At 39.4% G+C, this 22577-nt stretch overlaps 1 protein-coding gene across 1 annotated transcript in view; it reads right to left on the bottom strand.

Annotated features, from left to right (window-relative positions):
• Window positions 1-22571, bottom strand: part of LOC120734518 (multidrug and toxin extrusion protein 1-like) — a 44083-nt gene extending 21512 nt beyond the window's left edge. Inside the window, exons 1-17 of the mRNA XM_040033343.1 lie at window positions 18913-22571; window positions 18300-18401; window positions 18142-18210; window positions 17771-17919; window positions 16683-16725; window positions 15742-15786; window positions 15544-15641; window positions 15165-15262; window positions 14541-14722; window positions 14363-14471; window positions 13758-13833; window positions 13301-13370; window positions 4735-4836; window positions 4578-4646; window positions 4207-4355; window positions 2416-2458; window positions 1781-1825 (exon numbers count right to left, since the gene is read on the bottom strand). Of these exons, the coding sequence (XP_039889277.1) occupies window positions 1781-1825; window positions 2416-2458; window positions 4207-4355; window positions 4578-4646; window positions 4735-4836; window positions 13301-13370; window positions 13758-13833; window positions 14363-14471; window positions 14541-14722; window positions 15165-15262; window positions 15544-15641; window positions 15742-15786; window positions 16683-16725; window positions 17771-17919; window positions 18142-18210; window positions 18300-18401; window positions 18913-19086 (1623 nt within the window). The 5' untranslated portion in view covers window positions 19087-22571. The remainder of the gene's footprint in view (window positions 1-1780; window positions 1826-2415; window positions 2459-4206; window positions 4356-4577; window positions 4647-4734; window positions 4837-13300; window positions 13371-13757; window positions 13834-14362; window positions 14472-14540; window positions 14723-15164; window positions 15263-15543; window positions 15642-15741; window positions 15787-16682; window positions 16726-17770; window positions 17920-18141; window positions 18211-18299; window positions 18402-18912) is intronic.
• Window positions 22572-22577: the final 6 nt, after the last annotated feature.

Below are 22577 nucleotides of genomic sequence, written 5' to 3'. Positions count from 1 at the left end.
CAAACATTCATGATCTTCACTCATGCGGCCCCCCTGGCGCCAGCTGAAGGCCTGCCAAGGTTGAAGCTGGAACAACAAATTCTTCCCATGATAACAGGATTGTTGACGGAACTCTTTGACCCTCCTTCGAGGCCACCTGGGTCCACTGGAGACTGTTGACTGACGCTTAATCGGGCGTGGTGATACTTTCTCTCAGCTGAACACAGGATACACACACATGCACACGAACGAAACACGTACACTGATACGCCCTGACTATCACCCTCCATCCCAATCCAACACCTCCTCCCATGCTTACCTCCCATCCGATGGGGACACCGGATCAGCTGGAGGCGCAATAGAAGATTGCAGCAGTCCCAGATCAGCTGTACATACTGGAATACTCTCCCATGTTGCTTGTCTGTGTTTTATTGTGCTATGGTGTGTTGATATCTGTGCATTCCTGTATTATCCTTCTGTGTTACACATTTCAATGTTTTTTTTCCCCTCGCTACCTAGCCTGACCTGTCTCCCCAATGTGATGTTTGTGTATTGTATGTACAGTTGGAAAGGTCTGTCATCTCGGTTGTGGGCAACTGCAACTGACAAATAAAGGCTATCTCATCTCATCTCAGTTGGCTTAAATCAGCGGTCCTCAACCCCCAGGTTTGGTACCGAGCTGCGAGAGTTGAGGCTTGGGTGCAATTTATGATTTTCAGAGTTTTTATCGTTGTTTTATAGTTTTTTTTAATAAATATTTTTTATCGTTAACTTTGTTTCCCTGGGTCGTTCCTGTGTGTTATGAATAAATCTTATTTTTTTTGGTACTAGTACTGGTTTTACTTTGTTGTATTTATCCGCGACACCTTACAGGCCGTCTGTGAAAATATTGTCGGACATAAACCGGTGCGTGGTGCAAAAAAGGTTGGGGGCCGCTGACTTAAATGGTCATTTCAAATTACTAAAGAGGGATAACTTCAACTTCATATTAAAAGTTATTCAAATACCAAATGTTTTAAATATTGCAAAATGGCTTAAAGTTTGTTAAGTGTTTCCCCAGAGCATCAGTAATGCTGTATCACCACTGCAACTGCTCCTCCACACTGCATTACACAGTTATAGAGTATAACTAATTTTATCAAACATTAAGCTCTGAAGTTTTTATAATGGACTACTTCAGGTGTGAAAGGCCACAACGTTCAATGATGCAACTTGATGAAATTACTGGACAGAATTGGAAATAAGGCAGACACATTAAAATAAAAATATTTTCCCTGTAAAACTGATACCACTGACCTCCCCATGTGGCCTTATGAAGACCCCTCAAGCATGTGTAAATGAATAAGACTGATGCCAGCAAATACTGGGAGATCGCATTGGCTGCTGCTGATCCACTTAAAATCAAAAACATCAGAAAAACAAAGGTTTTAAGCCACATATTTAAACTGTCACTTAAGTGCTATCAGCACATCTATCAAAACTAAAACTAGAACATGAGCACTGTACAGGATTTTTTACTCATTTAATTTAAAATTCAATTCAGTTTTTGCTGACTGAATTTAGAGTTACATTCAACCAACGATGTCACAGGAGTGATGAAGGAAAACTTACGCAACACCCAAATCCAGCTGATGGATGAGGACGTAGTTGATTATTGCGTTAAAGACATTTCCAATTGCTCCAGTTATAACTAGAGGCCATATAATTCCCTGTACACAAAATACACATAATATTCATGTTAATGTTTTAAATGCACAGCCAACTATTAAGGTAATGTTGGGCCATATGCACGTTCAAGCACCTGATTTTGAAGATACCTCCCCTGCAGCTGGTACATGAAAGCAGCCTGAAGAAAGCAAACAAAATGATAAGAGACTCGCATCTTAGGTTAATCAGCACGCTAACACTTTTCAATGAAAACAATGAACATATTAAATAATTAGTAATAAATCAAATAAATAAACATTATTACAACAATTGGACTGCCCTTTTAAAAGAAAGAAACAACCGATGGAACTAGACTCATTGCTGCAAGGGTGGTGTTTGGGAATGAGGGGAGGGAGAAGAGAAAAAAGACATTCTGTGGAAGAGTGCCAGAGATTAATAATAATAATCATAACTGGGTCTTATTACATGGTGAGTAAAAAGTGTCAGAGAAGGAGAAACGCTCAAAGCATAATGGGAAGCCCCCAGCAGCCAAAGTCAGCATAACTAAGGGTGAATTCATAGTCGCCTGATCCTGCCCTAACTGCAAGATTTGTCAAATACCAAGCCAAACATGTGCATGCCCATGTGCACAGGTGTGACTGATGCTCCCTGGACCTTAAATACATAGCACTGCATCTGTGGTTAAGACCCTCAGTTCTGGATATCAACCTGCCTTTTGTGTAAATATTCAACACCTTCCAAATCTGCATCAAATCCCATCAAACTCACCGGCAGAGCGGGCATGAAGATCTTCACATAGAGCTGGGAGAGGCTTCATGTGGAAATGAAAAGACAAAGCAAGCATGTGACACTGTTTTTTGTTTGTTTTGTTTTCTGTTTTATTTATTTTTGTTTTTATTTTTGTGGTTTTGTGGGGTTTTTTGCTTGTTTTTGGTTTTGTGTCGTTTTCGTTTGTTTCTTTGTTGTTTTTGTTTGTTTTCCTTTTTCTTTTTGCCTGCGACACTGTTGATGGTAACATGTGGCTGCACACAAAATTTATATATGAAGTTTAATCTTTATTTAACCTCCTGCATCCTTATCAGGAGACATATATTCTGTCACATGATTAAGATTATTGTACTTATCAGGTCCAACTAATGCCAGATAATTAAGAAAAATTCAAAATCCATGTCAGATTTCAGGAGGATAATCATCTTTATTGAATTTTTGGCAACGTTTACCCAAAAGCTGAGACACATTAACAATCTGACTAACATAGCATGTAGTCTGAGTAGTGTTGAGGTGTAAACTTGTACACAAATCTCTGTAGGTTCTCAGTCATCCAGGTCATGGTAATCTAAAGAGCTTGAAAAGGAAGCAACTGGATTCTTTTAAGTTTCATAAGATGTTTCACCTTTCACGACAAGCTTTTTCAGTTGTAAAACCAAATGGTGGAGAGTCACAGGTACTTAAACCCTAGTCAGGGTTGTCCCTTAAAAGGGTCTTGACCAAGTATTGATCATGTGGCTCTTCACATGATCAGTACTGGTCCACAATGCTCTTTTCCACAGTATCCTGTCTTCCTTCTCTCACCCCAACCGGTTTACTGCAGATGGCCCCGCCCCTCCCTGAGCCTGGTTCTGCTGGAGGTTTCTTCCTATTAAAAGGGAGTTTTTCCTTCCCACTGTCGCCATAGTGCTTGTCCATAGGGGGGGGGGGGGGGTCATTTGATTGTTGGGTTTTTCTCTGTATGTATTATTGCAGGGTCAACCTTACAATATAAAGTTCCTGAGTATGAAGTGTTGAAGTGCACTGAGATGTCATGCTTGGAGAAAATTCTCCTGTGATTGCTCAGACATACTTGCTACATGAAGGATGACAATGATGTTCCTTATGTAGCAGGTTTGTGGGTCAGCGACCCTGTTACACAACAACCCCAACTAGGGTTTAAGTACCTGAGATTTTTCACCAACTGATTTTAGACCTGAAGAAGCTTCTTGGATGAGATGTGAAACAACTTTATGAAACTTAAAGGAATCCAGTTGCTTTCTTTCCAAACAAATTATTTCTCACAGGTCAGAAATGACGAACCGTAAACTCATGCTTGTAAAATGCACTGTGAGTGACTTTAACAGCTAATGTGTTAATTACTGTTTTCCTGAGTTGTTCCATTGTTTACTGAACAGTTGTTTGTTTTTAGAGCACAGCAGGTTACATATTTTCATAATCTGTTTGAAAAGTTAATGATTTGCTCCCCCAAATTAATGATTCATGCCCTCATATTATATAATTCATTTATTCCTGTTACAATTAGGGAAAAAACAGTCAGTGTGGGCTGAACAGTAAGAACCAGCACACTGATAGTTAGCAGCTGGGCTGCAAAGCTGCCAGCAAATACTTCTTATTAATAAAGGTTTCACAAAGGCTAAAGAAAGTATTACTGAAATCGACATTGTTTTGCACAAACTAACAGTGCTTGGCATTTTGCATAACTTGAGTTATTTTAAGAGCGAGACAAACACATGCTCAGCAGTGTCACAACATCCACGCGTCTGTTATTGCTGGTTAATAACAGCTCACCTGGCGACATCTGGACTCTGTTTGACAGCAAGTAGAAGAGGCTCAGTGTTGATGAGGATGGCCCAACAAGGGAAACAGGCCAGCAGCAGAATCAGAACTCCCCTCTGGAGAATCACACCCACACGCTTCAAGTTACCGCTCCCATACGTCTGCGTGAAACAGGTAGACAGACGCTTGGGTGAGAAAAGTTGGAAAACACAGAATCCCACCAAAGAACAAGGGTATGACTGATCATAGAAAAATAACTCCACACAAAAGCTCAGTGTTGAGATGTTTAAAAGGCGATTCCAGGAGAACCTGGGAACCCAGCTGTGCTGCTTGTGTTTGTCTTGGTTACACAAATAAAGTGAAAGCTCCGGTGAGGACCCTACCTGAGATATGAGGGTATCACAAGTTAACGACAAACCGGTGCCAATGCAAATACCAGTGACGTTAACTACCTGCAAACGAAACACAACATGCATAAACTGGGGTAAAAATGATGCATATTTACAGTTCAACAACAAAGGCACTGAAATGTCTGCTCACCGCAATTGATAATGCTACAGCTGCAAGTTCAGTTTTCCCCAGGTGACCACAGAACACCGTGCTGACAAAATTGATCATGAAAACCATCAACTGGGAAATGACCTGAAGTACAGAAGAGGAGATACTGACTCTGTGTTGTGTGCGAAGTGTTGTATTTAGAAATACATACAGAATTAAAGCTGTTTAAAATATACAAAATTTATATGCATGTAAAGCCAGTGTATCTACTACAAGAACCATATGTTGCTGGGATTTGAATGAAATATGTACTAATTTGATATGTAATCTAAATAACCCATAAAAACACAATTAATGCATCTAATGTCAAATAAACATGATGTCAAACCTGCCTAAGCAATTAAATAGGTAAAAACAACACAGTCTGTAGTAAATCAGCTCTTCCTGTCAGTAACATCAGACAGAGAGCGACAAACAGGGATGCCAAATGAGTAACTTCAAATAATGCCCGAATAAAAACACCACTATAGTTAAATACTGTTGTGTCCACACAGTCTTACCACTGGTCCCGCTAGTTTGAAAAGTTGCACAAGTTCATTGCGGTAAACTGTTGGAACGAAACCAGGGACAAATTTCTGGCAACAGCCACGGGAGCTCTGAGCGCAAGAAGCTGCTGCAGCTTCCTCTAAATCGTCTTTCGCTTCCTCTGTGCATTTTCCTGCCATTTTCACAGAAGTCTCCATAATTGAACAAATCCAGGTGTTCTCTGCAAACAGCCGGGCTGCTTTCTGTCACTCAGCCTGAAGTAAACACTGATGGTTTGATAACCAGCTCAGGAGCCTGAGGAGGGGCCAGACATGAGCTTAAGGTGAGGAGTGTCCTTCAAAGCCAACCAACTCATGTCTCTGTTTAAGGGTGATTTCTGCTGTGAGGATTATTCATGTTAATTAAAAAAAAATCATTATTACAAGTAACTGATGAGCCACAGCTTCCTTGGGGATTTTACAAATCAATGGCCTGTAATTCTTTAACACAGTGAAATTTAGGGAGTTTTTTTTAACAGGCTGTATTTAATTGATCTGGTATGCAACCTGATGAAAGTCATTGATTGATAGCAGAAGTTAGGTGAAGATGGAAGACTCACAATAAGAAATTTGGGAGTAATACTGGCCTTTGGGCAGGAAGTAGTGATATAGGAGATATGTAATGGAAACTCGATAAAGCTCAGATACCAGATTAGCTGAGAATCTTGGACCGGTTGTCAGGATCCAGGTTTGCGGTGTGACCTAATAAAAGTGATCTTAACAGGAAAAAAACCCAGATCATGTATATATATTTTTTCTTTTCAATCAGCAGAAGACACGGCAAGAAACCCAGACTAGATTAAGGTTAATTAAGATTAAGGTTAATTATTGATGGTGTTAACAGGAAGCTTGGTCTGTGCATATTAATGATAATCGAGTCAGAGAAGATGAATGTTCTGTCATCATTTCTGAGTTGGTTGAATGTGCTTAATTGCCGCTTCATGTGAAGGTAGTTCAGCATTTTATCGTTTTTATTCATAATTGTTGATTTAATTGGAGGGATTGAAACTGGAACGAATCTGGATTTTAAAGCTGTTTTCTGAGAGCTAATTTACTCAGCTCACAAGAAAAGTATTTATACTCTAAATTTACACATTTTTCTTTTAAAATCAGATTTGACTTTTGCACATGAAATTTTTTTTAGTTTTTGTTTTTTTGCCCAGTTGACCGTTAAAATGAAAGTTAAAAACTGATGCCTCAGTGCTAGAGTGGTTCATGTGTTTTTCTTTTGTTTGTTTTTTTAGTACACAGAGCTTAGATATTAAAATGTATCTGTATTAAGTTACATTGTGACAGCATGACTCCAAGCACCATATTGTCTACATGACAAAGTATTACAAATATATAGCGCATCCATCGATCCTTCCGCTTCTGTTTATCCTTATCAGGGTCCCTGCTGGGAGGGCTGGATCCTAGCTCAGCTACCATATGGCGAGAGGCAGGGTTCACCCTGGACAGGTTGCCAATCTGATGTAGGGCTAACACACCGCTTAATCATCAATTGAGCTAACCCCACTAACAGCATGTCTTTGGACTGTGGGAGGAAACTGGGCAGAACCTGCACCAACATGGGGAGAACATGTGAACTCCACACAGAAAACCTGTGGCCAGAGGGTGGAGCCAAACTCAGGACCTTCTTGTGAGGCAACAGTGCTAACCACCATTCCATAAAACTATTTGTACTGAAAGTGCTGAATACTGACAAAAAAATGTGCAGGTTTAAACAATATTTCCAATAAACGTTGGAAGACTGTTATGTAACAGGTGTCAAATGACTCAAAAAAGGAAATCTGGCCCTGAACACAGTCTGCTGGCGGCATCACAAAGAAGTTACTTTTTAACTGTGATCATGCAGAGAAAAGAAACAATGTCATCCTGGACTTGAACTGACGCTCATAAATCACTAAACAGCTGAAAACATCTGAACCATGAGAGGGCTGAGTGGGACATCAGTCATTTCCACAAAATTCTCCCTGTTTGCAGAGGAGCTGTTTCATTACATATAAATACACACAGTCACACTTAACAGCTGCTGAGAATAAGCAGAAGTTTGTGATTGTTGGATCATCAAGGAAAAGAGGACCCACTTTCCACTGGGGACAAAGAGGGAACCTCGGTCCACTCCTGACCATGATGGAGTATTCTTCATCTCTGTTACTTCACCACTAGTTTTCTTTTTTTTCTTTTTTTTTGCCTGTCCCATTTGGTTCTTTAGCCGTCAGAATTGTTGTCTGAAGACCAACAAGGATACCCAATGGATTTATTTTGCCAAATGGATCATCGTGGCATTGCCGTATTGGTCCATTTGATCGACCTTTGTTTTTATTATTTATTTTATTTTATTTTCAGTTGTTACAGACGGGACAGACATGAGTGAGGGATAGGAAAGGGAGAAAGAAAGAGGAAGGAAAAGAAAAACAGAAGGGGAGAGGGACAGTGAGAAAGGGGGAAAATAAATAAATAAATAAATAAAATAAAATCTCCTGGATCACCTGTTGAAAGAGAAAGAATAGAAAACAAGCAAAAAAAACCCAAAGCAACTTTCTAAACACAACACCATCGCATTAATCTAGCTAAGTGTAAACAGCAGTAAATACTAAATATTCAATGTTGTTGTGCAGCACGCAGGACAGACAGCGCACAATGTGCTTTGAAGTAGCAGCCAAGAAAGGTGTAATTTTTGTATTCAAATGGTTTCCACATGTAATGGTCTGCAAGAGGATGTAGAGAGCCATAGCCCCGTCCCCCAGGGCATGAAGCAGGCATGGAGGAGATCCAGGCCCCAGACATCCAGAGGCCCCAGAGTGCAAGAGCCCAAGGAGGCCCACCGGAGGGGCATCCGTGCCACCCTCATGGGAAGGGCTGAGGATCCCCAGACGAGGCGTCACCCAGTAGCCACCGAGCAGAAGCTAGAGGGGGCTGCACCGGCGTGCCCGCCGGCTCTGCCGGCAGCCAGCTGTGCCAGAGTGAACCAAGCTGCAGGCCCAGAGGCCGGAAGCCTGAGGGCCCCCCGCACCACTAGTTTTCTTGATCATGTCTATGGTCCAGCTTCATCAGATGCAGAGTGATACAGAGTATAAATCACACTATTCACGGATTTCTGCTCCCAGTTCTTTCTCCTGGATTTCTCCCATTTTGTGAATGAAAATAAAAAACACTTACAGTAAAAACTGCATTGTGCATTCAAACTCTGTCTGTTCTTCCGGACGGATGTGACCGTGTTATCTTCTAATACAGTGGCTTGCAAAAGTATTCGCCCCCCTTGAACTTTCCCACATTTTGTCACATTACAGCCACAAACATGAATCAATTTTATTGGAATTCCACGTGAAAGACCAACACAAAGTGATGCACACGTGAGAAGTGGAACGAAACTCATACATGATTCCAAACATTTTTTACAAATAAATAACTGAAAAGTGGGGTCTGTGTAATTATTTGCCCTAAAGGACTATTTAGCACCTCCTGGATGTCAGCTCACGAGGTTTGTGTGTTTTATTTTCTGTAATCAAGGATTTTTGATTGATTAACACTACTTACAAGAGTCTGGACGCAGGTAGTTGGATCCGATTGATAACTACAAGGCCTAAAGTCCACTATTTTGAGTCAGTCAGACTTCTTTATTGTTGTGCCACTAGAATTATGGCTTTGAGCATTTTTAATGGACAGTCTGTCTAGAATTGTCGCTCTAAATAGTCAATATCTGTACTCGTGTTTTGTACCCACACAGCTCACTAACAAACGTTAGCTGGTATTTCAGCATGCTATCCTTTCATGTAAATGTGTTCACCGCTGGCTAAAAACAACAAAAGGTCGACTAACATTACTATATCTGTGAGTCCCACTGTGGGGCGGCTCCAAGTGGGCCATAAAAGTACTGCAGTAATGAGAGAAATTCCTTTTTAAGTTACTCTCAAATATCTTAAGTTACATATTTATATACATTATGTCCAAATTTGTATACATTTTATTTATATAAAATGTATATAATTGAATTTAAACTGGTAACAGGAGGTGGTTAGTTAGTTACTATTACTCATTACTCTGACCTAAATTTACTGAAGCTTGAGCACAGTCAGGTCACTGATGGAATCGAAAACTCCGGAGGGGAAATCACGCCAGTCTAAAGGTAGGTGTTACCATGGCAATAACGTCTTGTTGTGAAGATGAAAGAGTCATGCAGTAGAGGAGCGGTTTATTGGCAACACCTGTTAACTGTGATTGTATCCAGTGTGCTGCAGCCATGATACCAACAGATATAGTTCTTCAGTAAAGCTTCACAATCCGATCTCTGATTCATTCCTCTTGGGGAAAAAAGGAAACATAATTAGACAGACACTGCAAAATTAAAACAATTCTTTAATTACGTGACTATAACACGTAATTAAAGAATTGCGTATCCACTTAACACACTGTTTACGGCAACAGCTACACCCTTTTTGCGCATGTTCTTCCTTTTTCAGCTATTTATTAATAAGTGACCTTTATGTATATATATGCCTGTATATATTGTGCTATTCTTAGTTAGTGTATTGTCTTTGTTAATGGTTGTTTATAATGGAGCACTGTAACGAAAAAGAATTTCCCCTAGGGATCAATAAAGTATTCTGATTCTGATAAATCTTCTTTGGTATTTGTATCCTTTTACACAGAGAAATCAGTTATTCAATATGTTTTGGGGACATGCTGACAAAGGCATTGAAATGTATTTTGTGTGCATACAAAACACTACATATATACACAGTGTTGGGGAGTAACGGAATACATGTACCGCCGTTACGTATTTAAAATACAAAATATGAGTAACTGTATTCCGTTACAGTTACCGTTTAAAAAGGTGGTATTTAGAATACAGTTACTTTGTTTAAATAAATGGATTACACGGCGGTACTTTCCTGTTTCATATTGTCGCGGGTCAGGACTGTTTGGGTTTTGTTTGACAGCTACGTTCTGTTGTTCCAAGCGGCAGCATTACGGTTGCCATGGTTACAGGGTGACGCTCTCTCTCTCTCTCTCTCTCTGCGACTGTGTGTTTCCTGGGTGAGAGAGAGCGCTTGTTTGTTGTTGTTGTTGTTGTTGTTGTTGTGCTAAGCTAACAGGCAGAATGCTACAGGCATAGCTCTAAAGAATGTAGCCTCATGGGCAGTGTAGTCCGTGTTGCAGGGAGAATGGACTGCCATACCCGTTATGTGTCTGTGAGCAAGAGGAGGGAGAAAAAGGGGAGTGGAAAAGTACGAGTTGTCATCGAGCAATAACGGGAGCTGGAAGCATGTAAATATAATAATAACCACTGCAGCCAAGAAGAGTGTCTGACGAGCCCAGTTGTAAGTAAGCTATTAAGACTCGACTGTACACAGTGTTCGTGTTTTCCTCCGAAAACAATAAGTTCCGTTGGAGCAGCCTTTCAACGCCTCTCTCTGTCTCTCGCTAGCAAAGTTGACCCAGACAACAAAGTAAAGCTAGTTTTCGGCTACGAGCCCGACACAGAACCCACAGTAGTAGCCAGAGGTCCCTTTACTGCGGTTCGGAGTCGTGGACCTTCAGTAATAGTAATAAATCACACAACAATAGTACATTCATGTAGTTGTAAAAAGCATGATAATATATTAAGTAATCCAAAGTATTCAGAATACGTTACTGTCATTGAGTAACGTAACGGAATACGTTACAGAATACATTTTGGGGCATGTATTCTGTATTCTGTAATGGAATACATTTTAAAAGTAACCTTCCCAACACTGTATATACAACAATAACCCCAAGGTTCATGCACGAACCCTCAACTAAAAAACAAACAAAACTGTCACTGGAGTTCTGTTTTGGTCAAGTAACTTCGACCCTTTATTGACAAAACGAGTACAGTTAAACAATATTTCTATAAATCATTACTGGAAGACGTCCCACTTTTCATACCACAGTCATAGTTTTATTCTGAAAATACAGACTGTAAAGAATGTTACTTTAGTATTAAAACATCAGTATCTTCCTTCCACCAAAACAGACCAAGTGCCCAATCTGGAACCAGTTCCACCCTACAATAAAAGTTTTTTGTTCTGTTATATTCTGTTCTCAAACTGAAATGTGGCCTGGATCTCACTGTCCTGCACCAACACTGGACAAAGGTCAGCAGAAAAAAGTTATATAGTGTGTAAAGATGCACAGTGCTTTCTTTTTGCCTACAAGAGCAGGCCTAGTCCCAGTGAACAGAGCCTGCTTTTGTGTTTCCTTGTCTTAACCCTGCCTAAGATGTACATGAAGGAAAGAGGTGGACTGCTCCAACAGTTGCAAGCAAGGATACACAGGTTTATCAGTGATGTTTAAAAGGAGTGTGACTAACTGTATGCAAACAATATCTTTAAAGTTGCTACATACCGCTACAGTGTGAATGGAATTACAGCAAAATATAAAATGAAATGAGAGGACTGGACGCTTCATAAAATGTGTATTAAATTATTTGCAGGTTCTGTATGTTACAAATTGACTGTAAAAATATCATCAAACTGATTATCATTATCAAACAGTGGCCTCATTTTACACACATTTTCATTAAAGGCCTTAAACAAGCTGTCCTTTGTTTACTACATATTCCGCCCTTTTCATCTTATTGAATTCATCTCTGTGGCCGGACAGTGTAAGACGGGGCACAGACTGCACACAGCTGTTCCTCTGTTGAATCAACAGTGTAGGTAACCCTCCCACAAAAGAAGGTGCATTTGTATTACTTAGATAAACTTTGTGCTTTTTGTCCAACTGTCAACTTTGCATCATTTCAGCAGTGGAGTGAGGATGGTGTTGGTAATGACTCCAGCAGCGAGGATGAGGATCATGATGAGTATCGCCAGGCCGCGCCGTAACACCAGCTGTGACACTGACAGAACATCTCCCACTGTAGTGGTGTTGGTGGTTTGACTCTCTTCTGGTATTTGCACCTCCATGTATACGTGGTCCACCTCGGCGCTCTCACCACTGGACGCAATAGTACCGATTGGGGTCTGGATGCGATTAGAGTCTAGGGTTTGGAAAGAGAAGTATGAATAAGACACTGTAATAACGGGAATGTTTCAGCCAGTTTTCCCACTCACCTCTATTTTCCATCTTGATCGTGTCTTTTTCTTCTTTGACGCGGACTCCTGCTCGCACTTCAGCCTGATCAGACACAACAGTTAATGACATGCTTTGATGAGTGAAAGTGTGATAAACTGTCAATAGATGCAGGTGTGCACCTCTTCAGCAGCCTTCTTCCAATTGAGTTTGCACAAAAATGTGATGAAAAAGATCGACTGCACGAACACGCAAACCGTAAGGCCTGTCCAAAACCCTACAGCAGAAAAAACAGAAGAAGAAGAGTTTTAATGGGTTGCCTGCTTGTCAGGCCGGAGGTACATTTAATTTCTGACTGCTGCACACATTTGTCCCAATACAGCATAACCTGAAAGACTTAACATGCAGTGATTGTCGCTTTCGCATACCGTCAGCAGTATATGCATCATTTTAATGAAAGACAATTTAAGGTAAGATTAGATAAAGAATACTGTCTAAAATGTTTCATTTAAAAGGTTAAAGATTTAATTTTTCCTATTAATACTTTTTTTTCTTTACATCTAATGTATTTATTTTTCTATGTAATTGTAATTCTGAGCATTTTGTATTTCATGATTTTGTGTAAAACTGTAAATAATCACAGAAAGATGACAACAACAGCAAATAACATTTTCTCTTATCTTGAATATGTCACATTAATTTACTGTGAAGGAAAATAAAAGAACTTGGAATGACTTCACTGCTCTGCCACCCTCACCTACAACTCCCATTTCGGCTGCAAACATCAGGGACACGCCAGTGGGTAAGCCAATAAAGTAGTACCCGATCAGGTTACACAGAGCACCAACCGACTGCTTTCCTACACCTCTGACAACTCCTCCAGTCACGCCCTGTAAACACAAACACAGATTTCTCTGAATCACATTTTATATTTTTCAGTATTAGCCTGAAATGTTGATCGCTGCTGTAAAATCATTTCTTACCGCAATTGCATCACCAAGATGCAAGAAACCAAACACCAACATGATGTCAGAAACCCTCTGCAAAATATCACTAAAAAAATATGTGCAGTTAAAATACAATCAAACACCATGAAGCATACACAAACTTGAAAAACGACCTTCAATGCAATGAGCTACATGTAACATGAAATTATTTGATCATTGTGTTCATTTTTATCTAATCAACAATGTAAACCAGTCTTGTTTCAGTTAATGAAATGGACACTGGGACAAAGGGATGAATAACAAGCGTAACTGTTTTTTTAATTTGGCACCAGTATGTGTCTGTGAGTCAGCATGAAAGTTAAAGCCTTACTTAACATTCAACAGTTCAAGCAGCCACATAAAACAACCTGATGTGACCTATACAAGAATACCAAAGTAAGTAACGGAGAAACTCGTCCTAGAGTAGAGGTTAAAGGTCAGAAATTATACTTACAGCTCTGAAGTAAAAATGTATCCAATTACATTTTTACAGGCACAGAAAATAGCGCTGACAAAGCACGCTATTATGACTGCAACGAGAAAAAGAAACCAGAATAAAATGCATTACACTCTTTTAAAATCATTCAATCTTAATAATGAAGGAAAAAGCGATGACAAGGACACAGAAAGCACTTTAAATACAGCAGCTGGGTTTATTAGATTATATTTTTATTGATTTACTCTGATGGGTCAAGAGGACACAGGCAGCCAGTGGATTTAAACCCATGACCTTTTTGCTGTGAAGTGCCTTCCTGCATGGTTTATAGCTCGGTACAGCTTCCTTCCACAGTCCAAAGACATCCATGTTAGGTTAGCTAATGATGGGATAAGCTCCCATCAACAATATGGAATTGGATAAGCTGTTAAGGAGGTGGCAGGATGGATGGATTTATATTTTATTACATTTATGCTTCATATGCTTATTTAACAATATTTTATTCAAAATTTTCTATTTATGAGGCTCAATATGAAATGAAACTAGAGCTGCTACTGCTCAGTTATCAGTATTTTTAGTGCTTTCCATTTGTGTAACACAGACAATAATACGTCGGTTCTTACATGCACAGATGATGGGGACTTTGCTTGACAGCTTGGCCTGCTCGATGTTTCCTGCACCAAGTGCATTCCCAACCCGTACGCTGGCAGCACTAGCAAACCCCAGTGGAATCTATGGAAAAAGTCCATGTGTAATTCCAAAATGTAACGCCAAGTCAACATGCAAGCAAAACTGAGTTACCATGTATGCTATAACGGACAGCTCGTAGGTTATTGACTGAGCTCCCAACTCGGCCTCACTGATCACACCGGCCAGGAATCCTCCCACTTCAAACATCCACCACTCCAGACAGAGCATGAGCATGCTGGGGACAGCCAGCTTGACAAAGGGTCCCCACTCCTGGAGACAGTCAAGGGACCAACCTGTGGGTCCGAGTGACTCTATATGTCATCTTTCAAACTATTGGTTTAAATTATAATTTTATGATAGGCCTAGGATCAACAATTACTAATGAAGGATTTACATATATTTGACCTTACCATGAAACGTTATTTAAATCCCACACGTTTTAACTATTACAGAGATGACTTAAACTTTATTGAAACCCTCCTGTTAAAGAATAGTAACTGTCACATATGTAACCATTCCTCCACACTGCATTACACAGTTATAGAGTATAACTAATTTTATCAAACATTAAGCTCTGGACCAATTAGAATAGACAACTTCAGGTATGAAAGGCCAAAAGCTGAATGATGCAAATTGATGAAATTACTGGACAGAATGTGAAATAAGGCGAACGACACAGCAAAATAAAAACATTTCAGCAAGTTCAAGATTCCCTGTAGAAGTAAAATGACTGACCTGCCCATGTAGCCTTATGCAGACCTCTCAAGTACATGTAAATGAATAAGACTGCTGCCAGCAAATACTGGGAGATGGCATTGGCTGCTGCTGACCCACTTAAAGACAAAAACACCGTAAAAAATAAACATTTAATGCCACATATTTAAAGTGACAATCAAATGAAACGCTATCAACAGAGCTACTCAAACTAAAATTAGAAGGTAATGTAAGTTTTATTTGACTTTTTAGTCATTTAATCTATCGTGCAATCTGTGTTAAATTCACCTAAATTCACTGAATCATTAAATAAAGAATTTAAAACACATTCGTTTTCTTTGACTGAATTTAGAGTTACATTCAACCAATGATGTCACAGGAATGATGGAGGAAAACTTACGCAACACCCAAATCCAGCTGATGGATGAGGACGTAGTTGATTATTGTGTTAAAGACATTTCCGATTGCTCCAGTTATAACTTGAGGCCATATAATTCCCTGTACACCAAATCACAAAATACACATAACATTCATGTTCATGTTTTAAATGCACAGCCAACTATTAAGGTAATGTTGGGCCATTTGCATGTTCAAGCACCTGATTTTGAAGATACCTCCCCTGCAGCTGGTACATAAAAGCAGCCTGAAGAAAGCAAACATTAAATTATAAGAGACTCATTGACAGAAGTGAAGAACAAATTTGAGCACATGATCGGATCTTAGATTAATCAGCACGCTAACACTTTTTACTGAAGATAATAAACAGCCAAGGCTGAGAAACATGTCAAATGACAATAAGAAGTTGCAGTTACTACAGATTCATTGCATTTATATGCCTCCACTGAATGTCATTAACCCTTGTCTACTCTGTCCCAGAGTTTGTGGGATTGCTGTCTGATTTTCTGCAATATAAATGCCTTAATGTGACTGTTGTGAATTGGAGCTGCTAAAAAACTGAACTGAGCTAAGAATTTGGACAGTTAGCTAAGGTCCTTTGAATCTAGGCAAGGCTTGTATGTTGTCCCTGTGCCTGTGGGTCCTCTTTGGGAATTCCAGCTTCCTCCCACAGTCCAGAGACATGCATGTTAGGTTAACTGGTGATTTTTTAAATTGGCTGGAGATATAAATGTGTTCGTGAATGGTTCGTGTCTCTTCATTAGCCCTGCTATACACTGTGCAGGTTGTACCCTGCCTCTAGACCTGTGACAGCTGGGATAGGTTCCAGTGCCCCTGCAACCCTGATTTGAACAAGTGGAAGAAAATTTACGGATGGCTTGAACTGAATCCTCTGAGAATAATGAGTGTTTGATGTTAATATATTGTAATAACAACCTAAAACGTTAAGCTGCTTCTGGAGAAAAAGTCGTCATCAACCAAGATCAGCAGGCGTCAAACATGAAAGACCGCACAAACCTAACCATGTGTAAATCTATTAAACTGTTAAGAACTTTGAATCTGGAACAGAGATCTAACAGATCTTTTAGCCGTGCTGAAATTGGTTATTTAACACCTTTCAAAACTCTGTCAAATCAAACTCACCGGCAGAGCAGGCATGAAGATCTTCACATAGAGCTGGGAAAGGCTTCATGTGGAAATGAAAAGACAAAGTAAGCCTGCAACACTGTTGATGGAGACTGCACATAAATTATGGGCACATTGCATTTTGCTTGTTCTTTTACTTCATTCTGCACATTACTGTTTCCTACTTTGGTAAACAACAGTGACTTCATTGTGTTATGCTGTAAAATAAACCCTGTGTGACCAATGATGATGCTTCATTTTTGAATTTATCAGATCCAACTAATCCCAAATAGTTTAGACAAACTGAAAATGCATCTCAGGTCTCGGGATGTCAATTACGTTTTTTGCAACTTTACCCAAAAGTCGAGACATGTTATTAGCATGTTAACATAGCATGTAGTCTGAGACGCTGCTGGGCTGTAAACCAGTACACAAATCTAACCAGTTATTCCTCACAGGTCAGTAATGATGAACCCTAAACTCACTTGCATAGAAAGCTGAGTGACTTTAACAGCTGACATGCAAATTGCTGTTTTCCTGAGTTTAATTTTAAAGCCCTGCAAGTACAAAGTTAAATATTTCCATAATCTGTGTGAAGAGGTCATAATTTGTTCTCCTGAATGAAAAATTCATGCCTTTGCATTATTGAATTCACATATTTGTGTTATGTTTAAAAAAAAAAAAAAGTCAGTGAACAGTAAACAGTAAGAACCAGCACACTGACAGTTCGGATTAAAAACTGAAAAATGGTGGTGAAGAAAGTGGAGGATTTAGCAGTTAAACAGACATTTCTAGTCTATGATACTTCAACAAATGAACAAAACTGGTTTAAAAATATTTTTACACAGCTGGTACCACAGTTCTTTTTCTTTTTGGCTTTAGCTAAAATCTTTGTTCAGGAAAACGTCTGAATTTTCCAGTGCTCAGTTAACTGTGCACTGCCACTGCAGCACTATAATGTGCTTTTAGATTACTGCATTGTTTTGCACAAACTAACAGTGCTTGGCATTTTGCATAACTTGAGTTATTTTAAGAGCGAGACAGACACATGCTCAGCAGTGTCACAACATCCACGCGTCTGTTATTGCTGGTTAATAACAGCTCACCTGGCGACATCTGGACTCTGTTTGACAGCAAGTAGGAGAGGCTCAGTGTTGATGAGGATGGCCCAACAAGGGAAACAGGCCAGCAGCAGAATCAGAACTCCCCTCTGGAGAATCACACCCACACGCTTCAAGTTACCGCTCCCATACGTCTGCGTGAAACAGGTAGACAGACGCTCGGGTGAGAAAAGTTGGAAAACACAGAATCCCACCAAAGAACAAGGGTATGACTGATCATAGAAAAATAACTCCACACAAAAGCTCAGTGTTAAGATGTTTAAAAGGCGATTCCAGGAGAACCTGGGAACCCAGCTGTGCTGCTTGTGTTTGTCTTGGTTACACAAATAAAGTGAAAGCTCTGGTGAGGACCCTACCTGAGATATGAGGGTATCACAAGTTAACGACAAACCGGTGCCAATGGAAATACCAGTGACGTTAACTACCTGCAAACGAAACACAACATGCATAAACTGGGGTAAAAAATGATGCATATTTACGGTTCAACAACAAAGGCACTGAAATGTCTGCTCACCGCGATTGATAATGCTACAGCTGCAAGTTCAGTTTTCCCCAGGTGACCACAGAACACCGTGCTGACAAAACCGATCATGAAAACCATCAACTGGGAAATGACCTGAAGTACAGAAGATGAGATACTGACTCTGTGTTGTATTTAGAAATACATTTAAAGGAAAAATAAATAAGTAATGAATATGGTTAAAACATTTAGTAACTTAAAGATGTTAAACATTTAAGAAATATTGAAGCAAATGTATGTTGTTGAGCTTTAAGCAAAATCTGGGGTAATTTGACATATAATCCAAATAAGCCATTAAACACAATTAATGCATCTAAAATTAAATAAACATGATGCCAAACCTGTCTAAGCAACTAAACAGGTATAAACAGCTCGGTCCTACAGTCCCGGGTTTGTTTAGTTTAAACAAACGGGACGAGATATAACACAGTCTTAAGAACGAGTCCCAAGTTTACTGACACATGGCACAACGTCTGTAGTAAATCAGCTCTTGCTGTCAGTAACATCACACAGAGAGCGACAAACAAGGGATGCCAAATAATGTCAGAATAAAAACACCACTACAGTTAAATATAGCTATTCAGTTGTTGTGTCCACACAGTCTTACCACTGGTCCCGCTAGTTTGAAAAGTTGCACAAGCTCATTGCGGTAAACTGTCGGAATGAATCCAGGGACACATTTCTGGCAACAGCCGCGGGAGCTCTGTGCCGCTTCACCTTCCTTTAAATCCCCTCTCGCTGCCTCTGTGCTTTTTCCTGCTGTTTTTACCGAAGCGTCCATAATTGAACAGATCCAGGTGTTCTCTGCAAACAGCCGGACTGCTTTCTGTCACTGCTTCGCTCTCAGCAGCTACTGTATCTAGTAGAGGCTGATGTTTTGATAACGGGATCACGATGAGGAGGGGCCAGACATGTGCTGTAAGTTGAGGAGTGTCCTCGTGCATGTGTATACTGCTGCTGGGCAGTTTGGGAGTGTTTACACTTGTAAATAGCGCGTGCCACAGCACGGCGACAGACCCGCTAAGTGTGTGTTTAACATTCTCTGTCTAATCTATGGGGAAGGAAGAGAAACCAAACAAACAATTTTTATTTTAGTTCAGTAATTGGAAAAAAGATTAAAAAAAATCTAGGTGGACAATCATTTCATAACAGTAGAAGTATGGGTGCAAAAAAACAGAACAGTCTTCCTCACACTGACTTGCATAAAGTTCGGTCCTCAAACTAATATACATTAACATACTTTCATCAGAAAAAATGTTGAAAATTAATAGTTTTTGCAGGTCAGACTGTCTGCAGAGTCTGTTTGCGATGCTGGATTGTTTTGCATCTGGGCAACTTTGGTTCAGGTGGTTGAGCAGGTTGTCTTGCAGGATCCTTGGGTACTGACCCCCGAGTTTACCCCCGTGTGTGTGTGTGTGTGTGTGTGTGTGTGTGTGTGTGAGTGAGTGAAATTGTAAGAAAGTCCTTAGGTATAGATAAAAGCAATATATGAACGTGTGCGTTTGGGTCAGCTATAAGATGGTAATATCACAACATTCCTCTTTTATATACAATCTATGTTTTTAACTCTTGAAAATGACTCTGAACAAGGTTATGCAAGTGGTGCAGGACTTCCATAAATATTAACATAGAGAGAAAAGAAAGGAAATATTGATAAATGATAACTAAATAATGGGTAAATAAACAAAAAAAAAAAAAACTAACAGTATACTATATGCAGATTAACTGTAAAATATTGGTCAAATTAAAGGTTTTTTTTTTAAATTTATGTACAGATTTTTAATGTATTTATTTTGGCGTGAGTCATTTTGATCTTCTACGTCTCATGTTCACCACACCTGAATACGTCTTAGTCTAGGAATACAATTACAGGGTGTTTTATAATGTTGATAAAGATTATCTACCAGTAAGAGGTTTAGTTTAAGAAATTAATCTGGCTTAACTAGACTTATCATGGGAAAGTCACCTAAATTAGAGTGGCCCCCAGTAAGAGCTTTCCTTCATGATTAAAAAAAGTACCTGCTGGACTGACACAGCATTTCCACAAGGATAGTCTTTACAGCTGGTGGTTAAAGTGAGCGCCTTCAGTTAATGAAGCCGTTTCTTCATGTAGCTGGTGCTACAGAAGTACAAAGTAAGCAAGGGGTAGCTAACTTCAAATGTAGTGTCTGAAACTGCTCAGCAAATTTCACCAAACACAAACTGTTACACATAAACCGCACAGTTTGGCACACGCTGTGTCTGCGAGCCACAGCTGTTCCAGCTGTCTACAGTCGCCGTAGTAAAGAACTGGCAATGAGTTATTCACGTCACTGTGGAGGAATTAAAATCAGCTTGCAAAAAAAAAATGCAGTTAGTCACACTAAATTCATGATTTAGCAAAGGAGGGAAAAGTCGCTTTTTGCCATAGGACCATGTATATTTGGAAAGTTGTTTTTCACCTTAATAAATAAGATCATCTTCTAAAAACTGTAGTTTGTACTTACTTGGATGATCTTTGTCAATATTAAAATTTGTTTGATAATCCTAAACCTTTTACATATGCAAAAATTAAAAGAAAAAGATCTCAGGAAGGGGGAAATTTTTCACTGCATCGTATATGTTTAAATGACATTTCCAACAAATGGTCATAGTTATGTAACAGGGCTCAAAATGCAAATCATACATAATGTGTCTGGGCCTGAATACGTGACAGTCTGTGCAACAAGTTACTTTTTAACAGTGATTATGCAGAAAGGGAACACGGTCATTCATAACAGATGATCTGGAAACTGGCAAAAATGACTGAACCAAGAGGGGGTTGAGTGGGACAGAAGTCATTTCCACGGGTGGCTGAGCTCATTGCTGCTGATCAACAGGATCAGTTTTCTTTATTGTGAATTGATGAGACCTCTGTTTGTCCCAGAGATGAGACTGATGACCTACAGTTATTTCTAAATGGGTTTGATGGAGCTGCTGTTAATGTGGAATTTCCCTACATAAGCCAACTTTTTGAAGCTTGCTTCATGAAAAGCCTCTTTTTGTTCAGGAGTTATTTATTCATACACTCTCACACTTAAAAGCCACCCAGTATGACTACAAGTTTGTGATTGTTTAATGCTTCACTATTAAACAGTAAACTCTTTATTTTCAGATTTCCAACAGAAGGAACTCAAAAACATCAAAACAACAGAGGAAATAGAAAATAATGGCAGATGATTCAAAAATGTATTTGTGCAGCAAAGTCTCAACACTGACTAAACAGACCTTTATCTATTCGTTTAAAGCCTAAACCGATCATGAAAATAAAGATCTCTCTGATACATCTATTTTTAAAAAGTCCATAGTATGGTCTTTTAAAGCAAAAGGAAGATATAAGAAGACATTGTGCAGTGAAATGTTTGTTCTCGTGAAAAATGCTGGCATAAAATGTTACTGGTGGACGTTTAAGTTCCTTGTTTTCACCCAGAAAATATACATTTTCCATTTGCTTACAATTAAGTCCTCATTTGGACCCTTAATAGTAAAAAAGAAAAAAAAAAAAAAAAAGGAAAAGAAAAGTTTTTCACACACACACACACACACACACACACACACACACACACACACACACACCATTTTTTCCTGAAGCAGATTTCATCATAGACTGCATACTAAGATTGGATGCCCCTTGTTGGATAGTAAACAAGTTACTCAGAGCTTCACAGAGCTTAGCATTTTAGCCTTTGCAATCTTCGTGTTTCGAAAACTGACAGAAGGACTGAGTGGTGACTCACTAAGAAACCAAGTGAGACTGTATACTCATACAGTGAAGTGCATAACTGCCTTTTTCCTTTGCGATGCTAATGGGACCATAATTTCCTAAGTGAACATGATGTTGTATTTAATAAGATGTAACACCTGTGACAGAGCCACAGGTGAGAAAATGTTTACTGGGGCAAGCAGAACAAGCAGAAGAATTGCTTGCTGCTGTTATAGAGAATGCAAGACACTTCAGGTATCACATTTCAGACCTGAAAGCATCATCCATCTTTTGTATACAGTCTTTGGGTTTTGATACCTGATACAAGAAATTCTAAATGTGAATTCGGCCCGACGTTAGCATCCGCTCTTTTGGTGTGTAGTAAAGAAAATATGAGAGGGCTGCAGACCAGGAAATCAAAGAGTTTCTGGAAGCTGCACAGAGCTGAAGACTGGAGTAAATTCTCAGTATGGTCAAGCTGATGAGCAGCCCTATGACACTCAAAAATCCATCATTTTAACAGCTTCATTAGAAAGTGACTGGTGATTCTT

Source organism: Simochromis diagramma, unplaced genomic scaffold, assembly GCF_900408965.1.
Source record: "Simochromis diagramma unplaced genomic scaffold, fSimDia1.1 OVJJ01000571.1, whole genome shotgun sequence".
Classification (NCBI taxonomy): Eukaryota; Metazoa; Chordata; class Actinopteri; order Cichliformes; family Cichlidae; genus Simochromis; species Simochromis diagramma.
Note: the sequence above shows the minus strand (reverse complement) of the source record. Positions and strands in the feature narration are given on the sequence as shown.